Source organism: Syngnathus typhle, linkage group LG19 (genome assembly GCF_033458585.1).
Source record: "Syngnathus typhle isolate RoL2023-S1 ecotype Sweden linkage group LG19, RoL_Styp_1.0, whole genome shotgun sequence".
NCBI classification, from domain to species: Eukaryota; Metazoa; Chordata; class Actinopteri; order Syngnathiformes; family Syngnathidae; genus Syngnathus; species Syngnathus typhle.
The window spans coordinates 6,761,247-6,778,903 of NC_083756.1; the positions used below are offsets into that span (position 1 = coordinate 6,761,247).

The following is a 17,657-nucleotide window of genomic DNA, read 5'->3' on the forward strand; positions in this document are numbered from 1 at the left end:
GAGCCACGTACATTGATGAATTATTATAATACATATGGTTGTGATATTTGCTTTGATAAACCACAGATGATCAGGCTCGTTATCTTCAAGCACATGTGGTGTGCTTGCAGATGCCTTTGAGTGTTTAGCTCAGTACAAAACTTCTCCTGCAGCCTTCTAATAAAACTAAATGTAAAAATATGATTACATAAAAGATAGCACCAACTTCCTTAGCTGGGTAATAAAAACATCCACGCATGCACGCACGCACGCACTTTCCCCCCCATTCATAACTTTCCTCAAAATGCTTTTGTTTTTTTAAAACAGTTTTTTTGGTGAAGTCAACCACGCATTCTGATTTACAGATTGATTAGAATTACATTGTAAATCAATGACCTCCAGTCGCTGCGCCTTAAACATGCAGTTCTAGTGACATCTAGTGGACAGTACCCTAACAACACCCAAGTAATTCAGATGAAGTAACTAGCTACCCAAATAAAGACAATATTTTCGAAAATGTAAGTTGTCTAGAGTCTCGAGTGCCAATTTCTACTTTTTTTCCTATTCTATTAAAACAAGTTAATTTGTGGCGAATCTGCAGATGCGTGATTTAGCTTGACTTTTCCTTTAAACTGAGACGAAAGTGCGGCCAATGTATGCGGACAACGTTTACTTCACAGCAGAACGATTTCATCATTCTTGTCTTCTCGCATTACTGGCTGTCCATGCTGGTTCTTCTCCGCAGGGCTGCTGCATCGGCGCTGCTGAGGACCACCCCCGACATTCCCTCCCTCTGCTCGGTGCTACAGGTCCGGTGTGTTTGGGTTGATCGCCTTCAGAACCGGCTCTTTTCCACGTCAGCGCCCCTTTTCACTAAGAACAAGAAGAAGAGCCTGTGGCAGCAGCGGCTGGAAGGACGAACAATGGACGGCGACATGGAGCAAATCCTTGCCCCCTTGAGGCTTGCAGTCAAGGAACAGGTAACATTAGCGTAAGAGTAAAATATTTTAATGGCGACGCTGCGTTTAGTTTCAGACCAAGACAGTCTATCCCAGGCAATGAATGGGGCTTTGCCAACTAGCTCGATGCTAAGCAGTCATGTCTGCGCTCTTTTGCCACGTTTCAATCGCGGCTACAGCTGAGGCTTTTTAAACTGGGTGTGGCTCAAGGAATGGGGAAGTTAATATATATTTTTAAAATTATTCCAAAATAGTTTCTCCGTGAAGTAGGCTTTGGTTTGTCTTTTTTTTTTTTTTGCATAAACATTTTGCTGCATCAAAAGCCACAGTGGCTTTTTGATTCAAGTCTGTCAAGTCAATTTGGATATATATATTTTTTAAAGGTCAACCAATGAATCCGTTTTATTTATATGTAAAAGCATAAGTAAGTGAGGATGAAGATAGCCTAGTCAGAGCTTTAAAAACAAATTATATTCTTACCTGCATTTTAAAGACAAGGCTGCATATATACTGATTGACAGCTACAGCAATTTTAAAAAGAGAAACTTGTCATCAAATCTGCCATTTAATTGGTTTAACATTTTCGATCTGTGTGCGCCTCACTTACCAGATTCCACCTGTCTGTTTTTACAGGGAGATCTGGTGCGGCAAATGAAGCAGGATGGCGCTCCTGATGTGGACGTTACCAAAGCGGTGGCAGAACTCAAAGCAAGGAAGCGGAATTTGGAGGCCAAGGTACGACAATTGAACACTCTGCAATCTTAAAGAGGATTAATAGCTCAAATTTGTGACCGCAGGAGCTGGCGTTGCAACCCAAAGACGACATTGTGGACAGAACAAAGATGGAGGACACTCTGAAGAGGCGTTTCTTCTACGACCAGGCCTTCGCCATCTATGGCGGTAAGATAAAGCTTGCGTGATTTCTTTTTAAACTGCATTGACCACGTGGTGATTCTCAGGTGTGAGCGGCCTGTACGACTTTGGTCCGGTGGGCTGCGCCTTGAAGAACAACATCCTGCAGGCATGGAGGCAGCACTTTATTCAGGAAGAGCAGATCCTGGAGATCGACTGCACCATGCTCACCCCCGAGCCTGTCCTTAAGTGAGCCAAAATGACACTCGCCCACATTGTGTTTTTTCCGCCTGGTGGTTCCTAGAGTCAGCTCTGAAATGCTGGACTTTGGGTTATTTTTGACAGGCGCACATTGACTCTGCGATTTCATGCATGGGAGCTGTCATTATCGCAGACTTCCATAGCCCGGTTGCAGAGACAATCTTTAAAAGTGACTGTGTATAATATATCGTAGCACCTGGAGACGTATCGAGCATTTTTGTTTGTGTCAACAGGACATCAGGACACGTCGATAAGTTTGCTGACTACATGGTGAAAGATGTCAAGAATGGAGAGTGCTTCAGGGCAGACCATCTTCTCAAAGGTAACCCAAACAGGTGGACTTTGGTTTACGATATATAGTGAAAAAAAAAACGTTCTTCAGATCTAAATGGTCATTTATAAATGTGTGCTTAGCATGCCGGTGGTATAGTATTTAATGATTGTTTTCTTCTGTAGCTCACCTCCAGAAGATGATGGCTGACAAGAAATGTACTGCTGAGAAGAAGGCCGAGATGGAGGATGTCATCACGCAGGTCCGACCGGAACCTTAAGGGATTTACCTTGGATGACACAATTAACAATATGTTCGACAGATGGACAACTACACCCAGCAAGAGCTGACCGACCTTTTCGTCAAGTACAACGTCAAGTCCCCGACCACAGGAAATGACCTCACAGCTCCCATCTCCTTCAACCTCATGTTCCAGACCTCCATCGGACCAGGAGGGAACATGCCAGGGTACAAAAAGAATAAAGAACAATGGTTAGGGTTAATGCAGACTAATGGTTGTCTTGATTTGTAGCTATCTGAGGCCTGAAACCGCTCAGGGAATCTTCCTCAATTTCAAGCGACTATTGGAGTTCAACCAGGGAAAGCTCCCTTTCGCTGCTGCTCAGATTGGAAACTCCTTCAGGAATGAAATCTCGCCTCGCTCCGGACTCATCCGCGTCAGGTGAGGGGGTCCAAATTTTTCCCTGTAGGTACAGCAACCTTTTTTTTCATGATGCATTTCCTCCGGTACATGTATTCATGTGAACAAATCATTATTGTACCTTCAGAGAGTTCACCATGGCTGAGATCGAGCACTTTGTGGACCCCAGTGAGAAAGTCCACCCCAAGTTCTCAAACGTAGCCGACCTGGATATCCTGTTGTACTCCTCCAAGGCTCAAACCAGCGGCCAGTCTGCACACATCATGAGGCTCGGCGATGCTGTGGAGCAGGTAGGATAGATTGACATGTTGACAATTGGATGGCACTTATGTCCCTCTTTCTTGTCTTGAAGGGTGTGATCAATAACTCCGTCCTGGGGTATTTCATCGGTAGGATCTACCTCTATCTCACGAAAGTCGGAATAGCCAAAGACAAGCTTCGCTTCCGCCAGCACATGGACAACGAGATGGCCCACTACGCGTGCGACTGCTGGGACGCCGAAACCAAAACCTCCTACGTGTGTTTCTGCGCAACGTTTTAACTTGGTCTTAAAGAATTCCCCTAAACGTGGCCTTTTTCCCTCGTAGGGTTGGATCGAGATCGTGGGGTGCGCCGACCGCTCCTGCTTTGACCTGAAATGCCACGCCCAAGCCACCAAGGTGCCCCTGGTGGCAGAAAAGCCACTTAAAGAACCCATATCCTTCCAAAACACCTTTCTGTGTGTTTTACTGGGCCACGCGCTTTCGGAAACGCCTCCTTAATGTCGCCCGCACAAAGTTGTAAACGTCGTCCAGTTCGAGCCAAACAAAGGAGTCATCGGCAAGGCGTACAAGAAGGATGCCAAGATGGTTATGGACCACCTGGCCCTGTGCGACGAATGCTCCATCGCCGAAAAGGAGCAGCTCCTCAACGAGAACGGGTGAGTTGCAAAAGCTTAAGAGAATTTCACAGGTTGGCGATCTTTGACCGCCGAGAGTCTCTCTTGAATCCCGCAGAGAGTTCACCATCGAGGTGAGGGGAAAGACGTTCCAACTGACCAAAGACATGGTGGCTATCAAGCGATTTCAGAAGACGCTACATGGTGAGAGCTGAGGTCAAGCGGCACTTGTGGGAGCGGGCGCGCTTAATTTATTGTTTATTTTTTTTCCCCCCGCAGTGGAAGAAGTGGTTCCCAATGTCATTGAGCCATCGTTTGGTATCGGAAGGATCATGTACACCATCTTTGAGCACACCTTCCACGTCCGGGAGGGCGACGAGCAAAGGACAGTAAGTAGAAGGAATTAGGTACAAAATAATTTGTGCACATTTGAACTCATACAACCCCTTGTCGTCCGCGCCCCCCCCCCTCCCCCAGTTCTTCAGCTTCCCAGCAACCGTTGCACCATACAAGTGCTCTGTTTTACCACTCAGTCAAAACCAGGATTTTGTGCCTTTTGTGAAAGAACTCTGTAAGTATTGCTTTTCAATAATACATGCCTGTTTTGGGTCTTTAAATTTCGTTTCAAACAGACTTAAAAATGTAACTTGCCTCAAGCTGCAGAATCGCTGGGCTGCACCCGCTCACGTCTCTTCTCTCCTTTCAGCCGAGGCCATGACCAGATACGGCGTGTCCCATAAGGTGGATGACTCTGCGGGGTCCATCGGGAGGCGCTACGCCCGGACAGACGAAATTGGCGTGGCGTTTGGCATCACCATCGACTTTGACACCGTCAACAAGGCGCCACACACCGCCACTCTGAGGGACAGAGATTCAATGAGGCAGATCCGAGCCGAGGTACAGTACATGTTTTATTGGCAGCCAGTCCCCATATGCAGTTATGCACTTTTTAAAAACTATATGACATTATTTTTTTTCAGGTGAGCGAGCTGCCCGTGATCATTCGGGATTTGGCTAACGGTACTCTGACCTGGGCAGAAGTGGAGACCAAGTATCCCATCTTCGAAGGACAGGAGACCAGCAAGAGGGACGCGGTGGAGGAATGAAGTCCTTCTTTCTCTCTTCCGCCGGCAGGGAATAAAATATATGACACAGACTTTTGTTGCATTCGCATCACCAGAAGAACATCACGATGAGCTTTTACTGATCACGTCCACAAAGAGGAGCTGCATTTCAACCATGTATGACAACCACTCTTGTGTTTTCAAAAGGGAGAAACTGGCATCAGGTTGCGTCTTTGACAGAAGGAAGGACTGCTGTTGTTCTGCTTTTCAGGCTGACCGGATTGAGATATTTAAATCTCTCAATAAAATCAGCCAGCACTTACTGGACATCTACATACTATTTGCGTTTTCTCATTTGTGTTCTATAAGGCTGACAGGCCATAAGATTAAAATATACATATAAACTCTTTTGTGCAGGGGGTAATGCAATATAACAGATTTGAATGCAATAGATTGAATTGTAATGGCTGCAAAAAAAAAAAAAAAGGACCAAGACAAAAGCAGGATCGTAGGGGAATTTGAGACATGTATAAAGAATTAAGCAAGGAGAACTATTACAGAGGTATTCTAGTCCCATTTGTGCAACAGTCATATTTTGCACAATTTGAAATTTTTTTTATCAGGGGGTGGGGCCCTTCAGTAGGTCACTTGGACACATTCTTGCTAGAGTTTGGATGATGCAACTCTAAGCCTTGGTTTCAGACATCACTCGCAGTCTGAGAAGCAGAGGCAAGCACTACAGGCTCCTCCTGCTGGGCTGGGCCAGGCCGGAGAAGGATAAGGGAGCGCTGAGGAGAAAACAACCCGCACAGCTGGCTGCGGGTAGCGGGGAAGACAAACACAAGCGGCTTTACTCTGCACACTGTTACGTGGCAACATGGAACAAACTTTGGCACCTTTGCGGGAGGCTGTGCGCGAGCAGGTGAGTTATTTTAGACGGATGGAAACCAAGTTGGGCGTGGATATAATCACTTTTGATTTAATGTTGATTTTTTTTTATGAACAAAAACAGGTGACCTATAGCACACATATTCCATATAAGCCGTTAAATGTGCAACTACCTCTCAAAAGAATGCAAGTCTATTTTTTTTTTTTTTTTTTTAATTCTGGTGTTTTGACAAAAGCTATATTGTTAATTATATATTGTTAAAACACTTCAGTGCTGTTTTTGAATTAAAAAAAAAAATCTGTCTCCTTTTACTGAAATAAAATTATATAATAAAATAAAAATATAATAAATTATCATGATAATTATAACATTCTGTGTTCTTCTCAGGGCGACTTGGTGGCCCAGCTTAAGGAGCAAGGAGCCCCCGAGTTGGAGGTGAATCAGGCTGTCACAGAGCTGAAAGCCCGGAAGAGAACTTTAGAAATGAAGGTACAATGTCTACTTCTTTGTTCCATTGTATTTTTGCTTTCACTTTTGCTTAACAAAGCTGCTGCCTTGTCATAATCATAATGAAACTACACTCACCTTATCTCACCGCCACCATCTCAGGAGCTTTCTTTACAACCCAAAGATGACGTTGTTGACAGGGTAAAGATGGACGACACCTTAAAGAGGAGATTTTTCTACGATCAGTCTTTTGCCATATATGGAGGTAAGATAAAGAAATATAGCGTAAAAGCTTGTAAGGTAAGTAAAATTACTTTGTTCAGGTGTGGCCGGCCTGTACGACTTTGGTCCGGTGGGCTGCGCCTTGAAGAACAACATCCTGCAAGTTTGGAGGCAGCACTTCATCCAGGAGGAGCAGATCCTGGAGATCGACTGCACCATGCTCACCCCCGAACCCGTCCTCAAGTGAGCCTGCTCTCCCCCCCTTTAAAAAAACAACAGAATATTAATAAATGTATTTTCTCAATCAGGACGTCGGGCCACGTGGATAAATTTGCTGATTACATGGTGAAGGACTCCAGGACGGGAGAATGCTTTCGTGCTGATCATCTCCTCAAAGGTGATCACGGCATTTTTTTTTTTTTAGTCACCAGTGCAATTTTGCAAATTTTTACAAACGAGCACCTGACATGTTTTTACTTGCTTTACTGGGTCACACGTATGTAGGGTGGGCGTGGCGGGAATTTAAATTTGTAAGTTGTATCTCGTCTTTCTGGTGCGCTGGGATTGTTTTCACGATTCGTGTTAGCGAGATTTCACAAAGTACTCATGTTAAGCAGGTTTGAGCTATATATAACATTATTTGAATTATAATTTGTCGAACTTGATCAAAAACTGTCTCTGCTGTCCACAGCCCATTTAAAGAAAGTCATGTCCAACGAGACGTGTACCCCTGAGAAAGTGGCGGAGATGGAGGACGTGATCACCCAGGTGAGTTCATGCGTGGATGATGTCATATCCTGTTCGTCCAATCATGTCCTGTTCTTATGGATGTGCGCTAGATGGACAACTACACTCAGCAGGAGTTGGGCAATCTGTTCGTCAAGTACAACGTCAAGTCTCCCTCCACGGGCAATGACCTCACCTCTCCTATCTCCTTCAACCTCATGTTCCAGACCTCCATCGGGCCAGGAGGGAACACTCCCGGGTACTACTGCTGCTCCAAACAGATTTAATCATGCCAAAAAAAAACAACACGGAATTCGTTTGCTACAGATGAATCTGCATTTTTTTGTTTTTGTGTTGGCAGCTATCTGAGGCCAGAAACGGCTCAGGGGATGTTCCTCAACTTCAAGCGACTGCTGGAGTTCAACCAGGGAAAGCTTCCCTTTGGCGCCGCTCAGATCGGAAACTCGTTCAGGAATGAGATCTCGCCTCGCTCCGGACTCATCCGCGTCAGGTTAGAAAACTTTTGTCTCACTTGCTTCATTTTATAGTTGGACTCAATCGAGTAAAAATGTACCTTTATAATGTAGAGAATTCACCATGGCTGAGATCGAGCACTTTGTGGACCCCAACGAGAAGGTCCACCCCAAATTCTCAAACGTGGCCGACCTGGATATCCTGTTGTACTCCTCCAAGGCTCAGACCAGCGGCCAGTCGGCACAGGTCATGAGGCTCGGAGATGCTGTGGAGCAGGTAGGAAAAGTTTAGATGTTGAAAAATAATAAATAAATCATCCAGATGGATTTTCATCTTTTGTTGGTGACTCCGCTATATTAGGTTTTGCTTATGCAAACTTTTTCAATTATCATCATTTTCATCATTCAGGGCATCATCAACAACTCTGTGCTGGGCTACTTCATCGGCAGGATCTATTTGTACCTGCTCAAAGTAGGTCTTAGCAAAGACAAAGTGCGCTTCCGTCAGCACATGGAGAACGAGATGGCTCACTATGCCTGCGACTGCTGGGACGCCGAGTCCAAAACTTCCTACGTAAGTCGCTATTCTTTCCACTCTGGTTTCAACCGAGACGGCAGATTTTTTTTTCATCTTTCTTCAGGGTTGGATCGAGATCGTCGGATGCGCCGATCGCTCGTGCTATGACCTGTCGTGTCACTCGCGAGCCACCAAGGTTCCCCTCGTGGCGGAGAAACCCCTCAAAGAACCCATATCCTGACTGCTCATCCAATTTAATCGAGTTTTCACCCAATTGAGACAAAATAAGGTGCTAGTGATTAAAGTAGACCAACATGACCGCTGTGGGAAGTTCTTGCAGTTGTGTTATTCCTTAATGAGTCAACACAAGGTGGTCAAAGTAGTGAAGTTCGAGCCCAACAGAGGCGCCATCGGAGCAGCGTACAAGAAAGACGCCAAGCTGATCTTCGAGTATCTGGACGCGTGCGACGAATGCTTTATTGGCGACCAGGAGAAGCGACTCAACCAAAGCGGGTAATTGGTCATTTTTTGGTAAAAACGAGCTGAGAAAATGGAGTTGCACAAGTGTGCACACCCTAACGGGATGTTCATAATTAGCCTTCCCCTTGATTCTTTTTTTTCACCTGGCATTTAAACAAGGGTGTGTAAACTTATTGTGTCATCTGTCTTGTGCAGAGAGTTCAGCCTTTCAACGGAGGGCAAAACGTTCAAGCTTACCAAAGACATGGTCGCCATCAAGAGATTCCAGAAAACATTACATGGTAAAAAAAGATGAATAAAAATGCCAAGTATGGTTTCACGTTGCATCGTGACACTCCCAATTCAATTCAAACAATTGCTCGCAGTTGAGGAGATCGTCCCCAACGTCATTGAGCCGTCCTTCGGCATCGGCAGAATCATGTACTCCATCTTTGAGCATTGCTTCCATACGCGGCAAGGAGACGAACAGAGAACGGTGAGGACCACAAACATTAGTTGTTGATCCTTGTTTCAATTGTCTCCACTAATTGATAGTTTTGATTCAATATCATTAATTTGTTTTGTAGTATTTCAGTTTTCCCGCCACTGTGTCCCCGTACAAATGCTGCATCCTTCCTCTGAGCCAAAATCAGGAATTCACACCTTTTGTCCAACAACTGTGTAAGTTCATTGCATTCACACTCAATGAAATATTAAATTAAAAAATACATTCTTCCATGTTGAAAGGTTAATGTGCACATCACTGACACCTAGTGGTAATAAAGGTACACCCCATTTAAATATACTAACCTCATTTTTGTCCTCATCAGCTGAGGCGTTGACCCGGAAGGGGGTGTCTCACAAGGTGGACGATTCATCTGGATCCATCGGGAGACGCTATGCTCGCTCCGATGAGATCGGCGTGGCCTTCGGCGTCACCGTAGACTTTGACACAGTCAACAAGACGCCACACACCGCCACCCTGAGGGACCGTGACTCCATGAGACAAATTCGTGTCGAGGTACATCAATGTGACTTAAAATAGATGACATTTAAAAGCGTCTCATACATACCACACCGTGAATTTGTAGATTTTCACTCTTTGTAGCAGCATATTGTGATGATGTTTTTTTAATGATGAACCTAGGTGGACGCTTTGCCGGAGGTGATTTGGTCGCTGGCCAACGGCGTGTCCACTTGGCCTCAGCTGGAGGTCAAGTACCCACTCTTTGAAGGACAGGAGACCAGCAAGAAGGAGTAACCACCATTATTCAGGGAAAATCCTTATTGAGGAGCCATAACATATTTTTTAAAGGACTAGAAGACAAATATAAGAATGTGTACTGAATACTTACCACTAGCTGTCTCCCGAGGCACATTACCCATTCCACAAGACTTGACAATTCCCAAAATGGAAGTGCAACAATAGTTGTGGCCATGAACTGACTATTTTTTACACCTCCACATTCAGCCTTGTTCTAATAAATGACTCGTGGTTCTTTTACCCACTGTGTCCTGGATTTGAGTTGTGCATCTATTTTCACTGTATTGTGTTGTTGTTTGGCATCCATGTGCAGAATGCTGAGCATGGACATGGCTCAAAATTGCAACAGGCTTACTGTCCCAAAACAGCTGTCTGTGGCCATTAGGAACATGGAAAAAAGCATAGCCTCCATTTTATTTCATTGTTTGTGTGTGTAAAGTTCTCAGTATTGTGAGTGTACTGCAAAGTACAGTTCAGTTGTATTTAACTTTTACAAAATGCATTAGCAGTAAGGACATTTGAAACATTTGTTCAGGTGTAATTATTAATTGACCTATGTTTCTAAATTTAAGCAGTGTTAAAGTTCCAACAGTGCATTATTTGGCAGCCAAAATTGTCCCCCAGGGGCAATTAAGCCCACCCACCCCTCGAGTCCCGCCCCTCTTTGTCAGCAAAAGTAGAAATACAGCAAGTCACCTTTTCAACTGCTGGCAGCTCCCCTCTCAGGGAGTCCGCAGGACCCCCCAAATTCTGGTCACGTTTCAGCTCATTTGAATATTTTTCGAATATTTAGAATAATTGGGACGTTTTGTTGAAGCAGCTTCCGCTGAGTTCAAGGTCAGTACGACAACAGGTGTTTGTGGAGGACAAAGTAAAGTGCATGACCGTGTTGCTATTTAGAGGCATGCATGTGACTCAAACACTAGTTTGTTCTCTTCGGAACAGATTTTTGAAACATTTTAATTGTCTTAAGCATCTCAATGGAGAGCTTTTAGTTGGTATGCTTTAAAAAGAAGCCAGCAGCTGTATTTTGTTGATGTCTAATGGGTGCAAATATTCCCTTGATTGGCATCTCAGATAAAAAGAAAATAATTTTTGTTATTTTTTTTAATGCAATAACATGGCCGGAAAGGAGAAGACTAAATGACGAGGTTACAAAATAGATGTCAAGTCATAAAGCACAGCAGCTGCACTCAAGTGCACAAGCAGTACAACTTCATTTTTTCAGCTAAAATGAGATTTGGCAAAAAAAACCCAAAAATAAATGTCTGTCTGCAGTAAATATGCTTGAGTGTCTCTTATAATTGATTCTGAATTGTCATAAACAAATTGTTAGTCCTCAAAAACTCAGTGGTCTTAGAAATAACGCGAACGTGACATGTTATAATGAATTCGAACGAAACCACTAAAAATCTGAAATTGCCAACTGTGGTTCAACAAAATAATAATAATAAAAAAAAAATAATAATGGTAGCCTTTCAAAATATATACATAGGGACATATTCAATTAGGGTGCGTCCACTAATGAGCATCTCAGGTGTCTTCCAACTTGAAATCAATCAGTCGACCTATTTAAAAGGGTCACGGCGCTGTTTGATGACACTCAACATTGATCAGAGGAAGTGAAAACTATAGATCTAAACAAAATTATAACTAAATAAATGACTACACTACAAAGATAAGCCCACGTCACTATGGACAAAAGTTTTGGGACGCCTATTTTTCCACATTAAACCTTTCCATAAGATGCATCAGGAATTGGTGCATAAAAAGTGTGCGTCTCAATACTTTTGGGAACAACAAGTGGTTAACACCATTAACATCTAAGATTTGGCCTCACTTAAACGTACAGGTAAAACCAGTTTGGGCTCTTTGTGTGTTTAGGAACAGTTTGACGGCGCTCCCGTGTGTATGTTTGAGTGCGTGTCGCCATGGCGATCAAAGCGGCACTTCCCAAATATGAGCTGTACGTCTATAACACTGTTTTGGCTTTGGCTCTAATTTGGTCGACCTGCTGGGTCTTTGATGCATCTACTTGTAAGTACAACACACAATGTCCATTTTTTTGCACAATATTAAAATTTGTTTCGGTATTTAATGAATTTACTTTATTCTAGCAAACACAAACAGAAAAACATTTCGGTCCAGCGTGAAACCAGGATGGCACTACTTTGGCCGGAAAATGGTAAGCTGTGACTTTAAAGTCCCTCATGAAACATAATCTATATATATAATTTCCCATGGCTTTACAGGACACGGCGGATTCCGAATGGGCCATGTGGATTTGGACCTTCCGGGCTCACATAGTCTTCGCACTGTCTGGACATGTACTGTTCGCCAAGCTTTGCTCCATGCTGGCCCCTCAGGTGCTTCCTCCAAAAATGGCAAACAGTGTTTAGCATTGGATGACACCATTATTGTTGTTCTACAGTACAGGTCCCTGGTGTACATGGGGTACGGGATCCTGGCGGTGTGGACCAGTATGGGTTGGACCTATGTCACCCTCATCCTGTCCCACTGCATTCTGCTCTACAGCATCTCACTGGTTAAGATACGCTGGCTGTGCTTCGTCACAGGCTTTTGCACGCTAGCCACATTTAAGTGTCAGCCCTTCCTGTCCTGGCAGGTACGTTAAAGAATTCATCTGACGTCACAAGGAAACAGTACAAGCCTTGGAAATTGCCCAAAAAGGCAAATTCAATGATGTCATAGATATCCACCAATGATATTCCAGGCAGGTTTCGTGACGGGCGACTTCGACCTACGCCACATTCTCTTCTACGGTGGCTGCGGCTTCACAATCATGCGCTGCATCAGTTTTGCCTTGGAGAACTGCGAGCGCAAGGATGGTAACTACAACATCCTGGAACTCCTCAAGTACAACTTCTACCTACCTTTCTTCTACTTTGGGCCCATCATGACCTTTGACAAGTTCTATGTGCAGGTTGGTTTCTAACGCGCCGACGGATGTAACCTGATTTAGTGACAACCTTGTTGGTGTATCACACCTTCTCATAAAACACAAGCACGGCTATTTATGACTTCGCATGGCTCACCAACTACATACATGCACATAATAGTGTTTATACTCACGGGCCACAACATTAGGCACACCTGCCCAATTAAATTCAATTCAATTTTCCATAAAAAAAAATTAATTTTGTGAGAATATTTACCACCCATGCAGGCCAATAAGTCAGACCTGAGCAGGAAGGAGCGGGAGATGTGGAACATCAACATGCAGGCCGTGACCCACCTGGCCATCATCCTGGTCGTGGACGTCCTCTTCCACTTCCTGTATGTTCTCACCATCCCAAGCGACTTGAAGCTACTCAAGCATCTCTCCGACTGGGCCCTGGGTGGGTCAATACTGAAAATAAATAAATAATACAAAGGATAAGAATCTAATATTGAATGAGATGTTTTTGTAGTTGGCGTGGCCTACTTCAACTTGCTCTACGACTGGGTGAAAGCCGCCATCATGTTCGGGGTCATCAACACCGTGTCCAGGCTGGACCACCTGGACCCGCCCAAGCCGCCCAAATGTATCACCAACCTTTACGTCTTTTCTGAAACGTGAGTCGCAGGACTTTACGTATTTTCCTTCATACCAAATCCTCATTGTTGCTCACTCTTCATCTGATTTCTCAGACACTTTGACCGAGGGATCAACGATTGGTTGTGCAAGTGAGTAGTACCATGACGACCCTCACGGGAATTAACTACTAAATTGTGAGGAATTGACAAAAGTACAAATAATAATTTGGCACAGAGATTATTTGCAAATGGATGTCCGGGTTCTGATCCTGTGGTTTTCCTATCAAAAGGTACGTATACGATTATCTGGGCGGTAAGCACGACGACGTGTTGGCGGAGCTGCTGGCCACGTTGTGCACCTACGCCGTCACCGTCCTGTGGCTGGGACCGTGCAAGGTGGTCTTGGTCTGGGCCTTCTTCAACTGCTTTGGGCTAAACTGCGAGATGTGGGCTGCCAAGTTCTTCTCCATGGAGCCTTTTGCGTCTTTCGAGGTTCGGACGTCTATTTTAAAAGACACGAATTATTACAGCTTGGACTCGAGTTGACTTGGGTCAATTTGTCTTAAGGAAGACTTTCTGACTTTTTTTTTTGCTTACTTTCAAGAATGCAATGTCAGAAGCAATGTCCCGCCGGATCCGAGCCTTCGTCTGTGTCTTCAACTTCTGGAGTATCGTGCTGTACAACACCCTGATTCTCAACAGTTTGGACTTTGCCACATTGGTTGCCAAGCGTCTGCTGCTCAAAGGTGAGTTCTTCAGATGGAGTTATAATTTATAGTTCAAGTGATGTGTCACTAATGTGGTAACTCACCCTATTTTACGTCTGGCCAGGTTTTCCAATAACCACCATGGTCGTCATGTTCGTGACCTACTGCCTGATTCAAGTGATTAAGGAGCGGGAGAGGAGACAGGCCCTCATCGATGACCCCGATCCGCTTCCTCCCACGACGCTAGACGGAGCCCTTCCGGCTGACCCTGCAACTCCCGCGCCAGATGCCGCTCAACCTGTCGTTGATCCCAGCAAGCAAAAAGCAGAGTAGATGATTGATGCATGTATACAGTTTTGAGTTTCGTAATGTCTTGAATGACTTGAGTGAAATTTCCGGAAATGTCTGTCATGAAAACCAATAAATTAAACACAAGAAGGTAAAATACTGAAATAAAATGTGTGGTCCCAATATAAGGTGAAAAATAAAATAAATCTCATCGGAAAATAAATAAATGATATTACATGATTAAGAGTAATTTAACATATCAAGCTAGATTTTTTTTTTCTCGAACAAAAATAGTCATGCTGCTACAAGAATAAAGTCATTGTCATGCCATGTCATGGAACTACCAAATAGATTTGGATGAGGAGGCCAGTCTACTTCGTAGAATCTATTTCAGGGCAATGAAGCCATGTGTCAGCTGGGGAGTGAGGCGGGATATAACTTGGGTGAGTTTTAGGGGGGGTGAGTGCATGTCATGTTCCAGAATGAATCCCATTGCTGGCTATAAATACCTTGCCAGTTGGAGCTTGGTTGAAAGGTAGGGACAGCTGAGCGAGTAGAAGGCCTTTCAATTGGCAAGCGACTCTTTCCCGGCAAGGAACAACCCGTTGGATTCAAAGTAAGGCTCTTCAGGCTCGCCACTCCCCGGCCAGGAACGATGGCTCTACCGGTGAACCCTATGGACGAGCCCCGGGTGTACCAGCAGACACTTCTTCAGGATGGCCTATATGATCTACTGGAGAACGACAAGCTGGTGGACTGCATTCTAAAAATCAAGGACAAGGAGTTCCCATGCCACCGCTTGGTCCTGTGCGCTTGCAGTTCGTACTTCCGTGCTCTCTTTCTGTCTGACATAGATGAGAGCAAAAAACGCGAGGTGGTTCTGGAGGATGTTGAGCCGGGAGTCATGGGGCTGATCCTCAAGTACTTGTACACCTCCAGGATCAACGTGACCGAGCAGAATGTTCAGGACATCTTCGCCGTGGCCAACCTGTATCAGATCCCGTCAATTTTCACGGTCTGCGTTTCCTTCCTCCAGAAGCGTCTGAGTCTCAGCAACTGCCTGGCAGTCTTCAGACTCGGCTTGATGCTGGACTGCCCCAGGTTGGCCGTCTCGGCTCGGAATTTTGCCTGCGAGCGCTTCCGGCTCATCTCCAGAGATGAGGACTTCCTCCAGCTGCAGCCCGGTGAGCTGGCCGCCATCTTGGCCAATGACAACCTGGACGTGGACTCTGAGGAAGTCGTGTTTGAGGCTTTGATGAACTGGGTGGCCCGAGATTTAGGGGAACGGGAGAAGGACCTGCCCGGGTTGCTGGACTGCGTTCGCTTGCGTCTGGTAGGTGAGGATTACTTGAAGGACAAAGTGGAGAAGAACAAACTCATCTTGAAAAATCCAGAGTTGCAAAAGAAGCTTCAATTAGTCAGAGATGCTCAGGCGGGGAAAATGCCTGAAATTAAATCCATCGCCAAGAAGAAGAAGGAAGATGGAGCAGGAAATGAGGAAGATGAGGAACAAGAGGAGAATCTTCTTCCGAGTATCCTGAATGACAACATGCGCTTCGGGATGTTTGTTCGTGAGCTGATCCTGATGATCGGCGACTCTGGGTCGGTGGCCTACGACCCGATGGGGAACGACTGCTTCATGGCGTCAGTCTCCACCCAGGTTCCCAAGAACCACGTCAGCCTGGTGACCAAGGAGAACCAGATTTTTGTGGCTGGTGGGTTGTTCATTGATGAGCAGAACAAGGAGGATCCGCTCTGCTCTTACTTCTTACAGGTGAGATCACACATTTGGCGGGTACAAAGACAAAATATATGACCAATGTCATTTGATTAAAAACCCAGTATGACCCGGTCAACACCGACTGGTTGGGCATGCCGCCGCTCCCGTCCCCCCGTTTCCTGTTTGGATTCGGGGAGGCCGAGAACTCCATCTTCGTCATGGGAGGGAAGGAAGTGAAGGACCAGGAGGGCACATTGGACTCGGTTATGGTCTACGACAGGCAGTGAGCGCTTCATCCTCAGGAAATTGGAGACTCTGACTTGACAGAAGAGAACTCACTTGGTCTTTTGTTTGTAGATCTTTCAAATGGGGCGAGTCAGACCCAATTCCATATGCCGTCTATGGACATGCGACTGTTTCGTCCAACGATAAGGTTTACGTGATTGGAGGAAAAGGGGACGACAAGTGAGTATTTTTCTTCAGAAAACTAGCTTTGTCCCTGAAAAACAAGTATTGGAAAAAATATATTCTTTTGAAAAAGGAACTGCTTGAGCAAGATGTTCGTATACGATGCCAAGAGGTTTGAATGGAAGGAGCTGGCTCCCATGAAGGTGGCACGCTCGTTATCTGGGGCAACCGTTCACCAGAACAAAATCTACGTGGCGGCCGGGGTTACAGATACGGGTCTGACCGATTCTGTTGAGGTTTACGACATCGCCACCAACAAGTGAGTTCCTCATTTACAAAAACGAAGGTCCTAAGGTACGAAAAGCTTCTTGTGATTATTTCACAGATGGTCCGACTTTGAGCCGTTCCCCCAAGAACGTAGTTCCCTGAATTTGGTTTCTCTGGGCGGTTCACTCTTTGCTGTGGGAGGTTTCGCAATGATGCCGTTGGAAGATAGCGAGGACATCATTCCTAAAGAGATGAACGATATTTGGAGGTGGGTTCTACTTTGCATTCAAGTGAAGAAACGTCACCGACATTAGGTTGTTTTGTTCATTTCGATTCAAAGCACATTCAAACATGTTTGCCAGAAACATTTTAATCTAATCAGTTTTTCCTCTTATTCAGGTATAACGAGAAGGAGAATAAGTGGACTGGGATCCTGAGAGAGATTCAATTCGCCACAGGCGCCACTATTTTGGGGGTCCGACTCAACACACTGCGACTCACCAAGATGTAATATACAAAAAAAAATGCCAAAGTCATCTAATGATGCGCTTTAAGGATTTTGCATATTATAAAAATGGCCTAATCAAACTATTATCACCAAAATGGAAATTGTCTGAAATGTTTTGCATACAGTGTCCATTTTTCATTGTACAGTTTTTAGTTTTCCCCCTTACGCAAACCTGGAGCTCACCTTGTTTTTATTATGTTTTTTTTTATTACATTTTAACCTGCAACCATATTTGTTTTTTGCATATCTGCTTCAAATAAAGTATTAACCAGTCAATCCCAACTTTATCTTGGAAAAATAC

At 44.7% G+C, this 17,657-nt stretch overlaps 4 protein-coding genes and 1 non-coding gene across 5 annotated transcripts; all 5 read left to right on the forward strand.

Annotated features, from left to right (window-relative positions):
* Positions 1 to 640: 640 nt before the first annotated feature.
* On the forward strand, positions 641 to 5,259 carry LOC133143404 (glycine--tRNA ligase-like). The gene is made up of 17 exons (XM_061265232.1): positions 641 to 959; positions 1,572 to 1,673; positions 1,736 to 1,838; positions 1,898 to 2,039; positions 2,285 to 2,373; positions 2,508 to 2,584; positions 2,645 to 2,790; positions 2,855 to 3,004; positions 3,111 to 3,273; positions 3,336 to 3,500; positions 3,571 to 3,677; positions 3,756 to 3,902; positions 3,979 to 4,064; positions 4,140 to 4,249; positions 4,338 to 4,431; positions 4,567 to 4,757; positions 4,841 to 5,259. The coding sequence occupies exons 1-17, from the start codon at positions 705 to 707 to the stop codon at positions 4,964 to 4,966; spliced, it is 2,253 nt and encodes a 750-aa protein (XP_061121216.1). The 5' UTR covers positions 641 to 704; the 3' UTR covers positions 4,967 to 5,259.
* Positions 2,079 to 2,213, forward strand: LOC133144057 (small nucleolar RNA SNORA84). Its single transcript, XR_009710540.1, has one exon. It is a non-coding gene; the product is annotated as a small nucleolar RNA SNORA84 (small nucleolar RNA).
* A 438-nt stretch (positions 5,260 to 5,697) lies between the features above and the next one.
* On the forward strand, positions 5,698 to 10,182 carry LOC133143750 (glycine--tRNA ligase-like). The gene is made up of 17 exons (XM_061265897.1): positions 5,698 to 5,846; positions 6,201 to 6,302; positions 6,423 to 6,525; positions 6,584 to 6,725; positions 6,791 to 6,879; positions 7,174 to 7,250; positions 7,322 to 7,467; positions 7,570 to 7,719; positions 7,796 to 7,958; positions 8,091 to 8,255; positions 8,323 to 8,429; positions 8,565 to 8,711; positions 8,874 to 8,959; positions 9,044 to 9,153; positions 9,245 to 9,338; positions 9,488 to 9,678; positions 9,805 to 10,182. Exons 1-17 carry the CDS (start codon positions 5,802 to 5,804, stop codon positions 9,916 to 9,918), a joined length of 2,031 nt encoding a protein of 676 aa, XP_061121881.1. The 5' UTR covers positions 5,698 to 5,801; the 3' UTR covers positions 9,919 to 10,182.
* Positions 10,183 to 10,327: 145 nt separating this feature from the next.
* Positions 10,328 to 14,610, forward strand: hhatlb (hedgehog acyltransferase like, b). Its single transcript, XM_061265898.1, has 12 exons — positions 10,328 to 10,758; positions 11,806 to 11,958; positions 12,039 to 12,106; positions 12,174 to 12,287; positions 12,353 to 12,547; positions 12,656 to 12,865; positions 13,109 to 13,280; positions 13,353 to 13,497; positions 13,573 to 13,608; positions 13,749 to 13,950; positions 14,063 to 14,204; positions 14,290 to 14,610. Exons 2-12 carry the CDS (start codon positions 11,853 to 11,855, stop codon positions 14,496 to 14,498), a joined length of 1,599 nt encoding a protein of 532 aa, XP_061121882.1. The 5' UTR covers positions 10,328 to 10,758; positions 11,806 to 11,852; the 3' UTR covers positions 14,499 to 14,610.
* Positions 14,611 to 14,964: 354 nt separating this feature from the next.
* Positions 14,965 to 17,632, forward strand: klhl40b (kelch-like family member 40b). Its single transcript, XM_061265941.1, has 6 exons — positions 14,965 to 16,227; positions 16,296 to 16,456; positions 16,531 to 16,638; positions 16,715 to 16,900; positions 16,967 to 17,116; positions 17,248 to 17,632. The coding sequence occupies exons 1-6, from the start codon at positions 15,109 to 15,111 to the stop codon at positions 17,357 to 17,359; spliced, it is 1,836 nt and encodes a 611-aa protein (XP_061121925.1). The 5' UTR covers positions 14,965 to 15,108; the 3' UTR covers positions 17,360 to 17,632.
* The last annotated feature ends 25 nt before the right edge of the window (positions 17,633 to 17,657 follow it).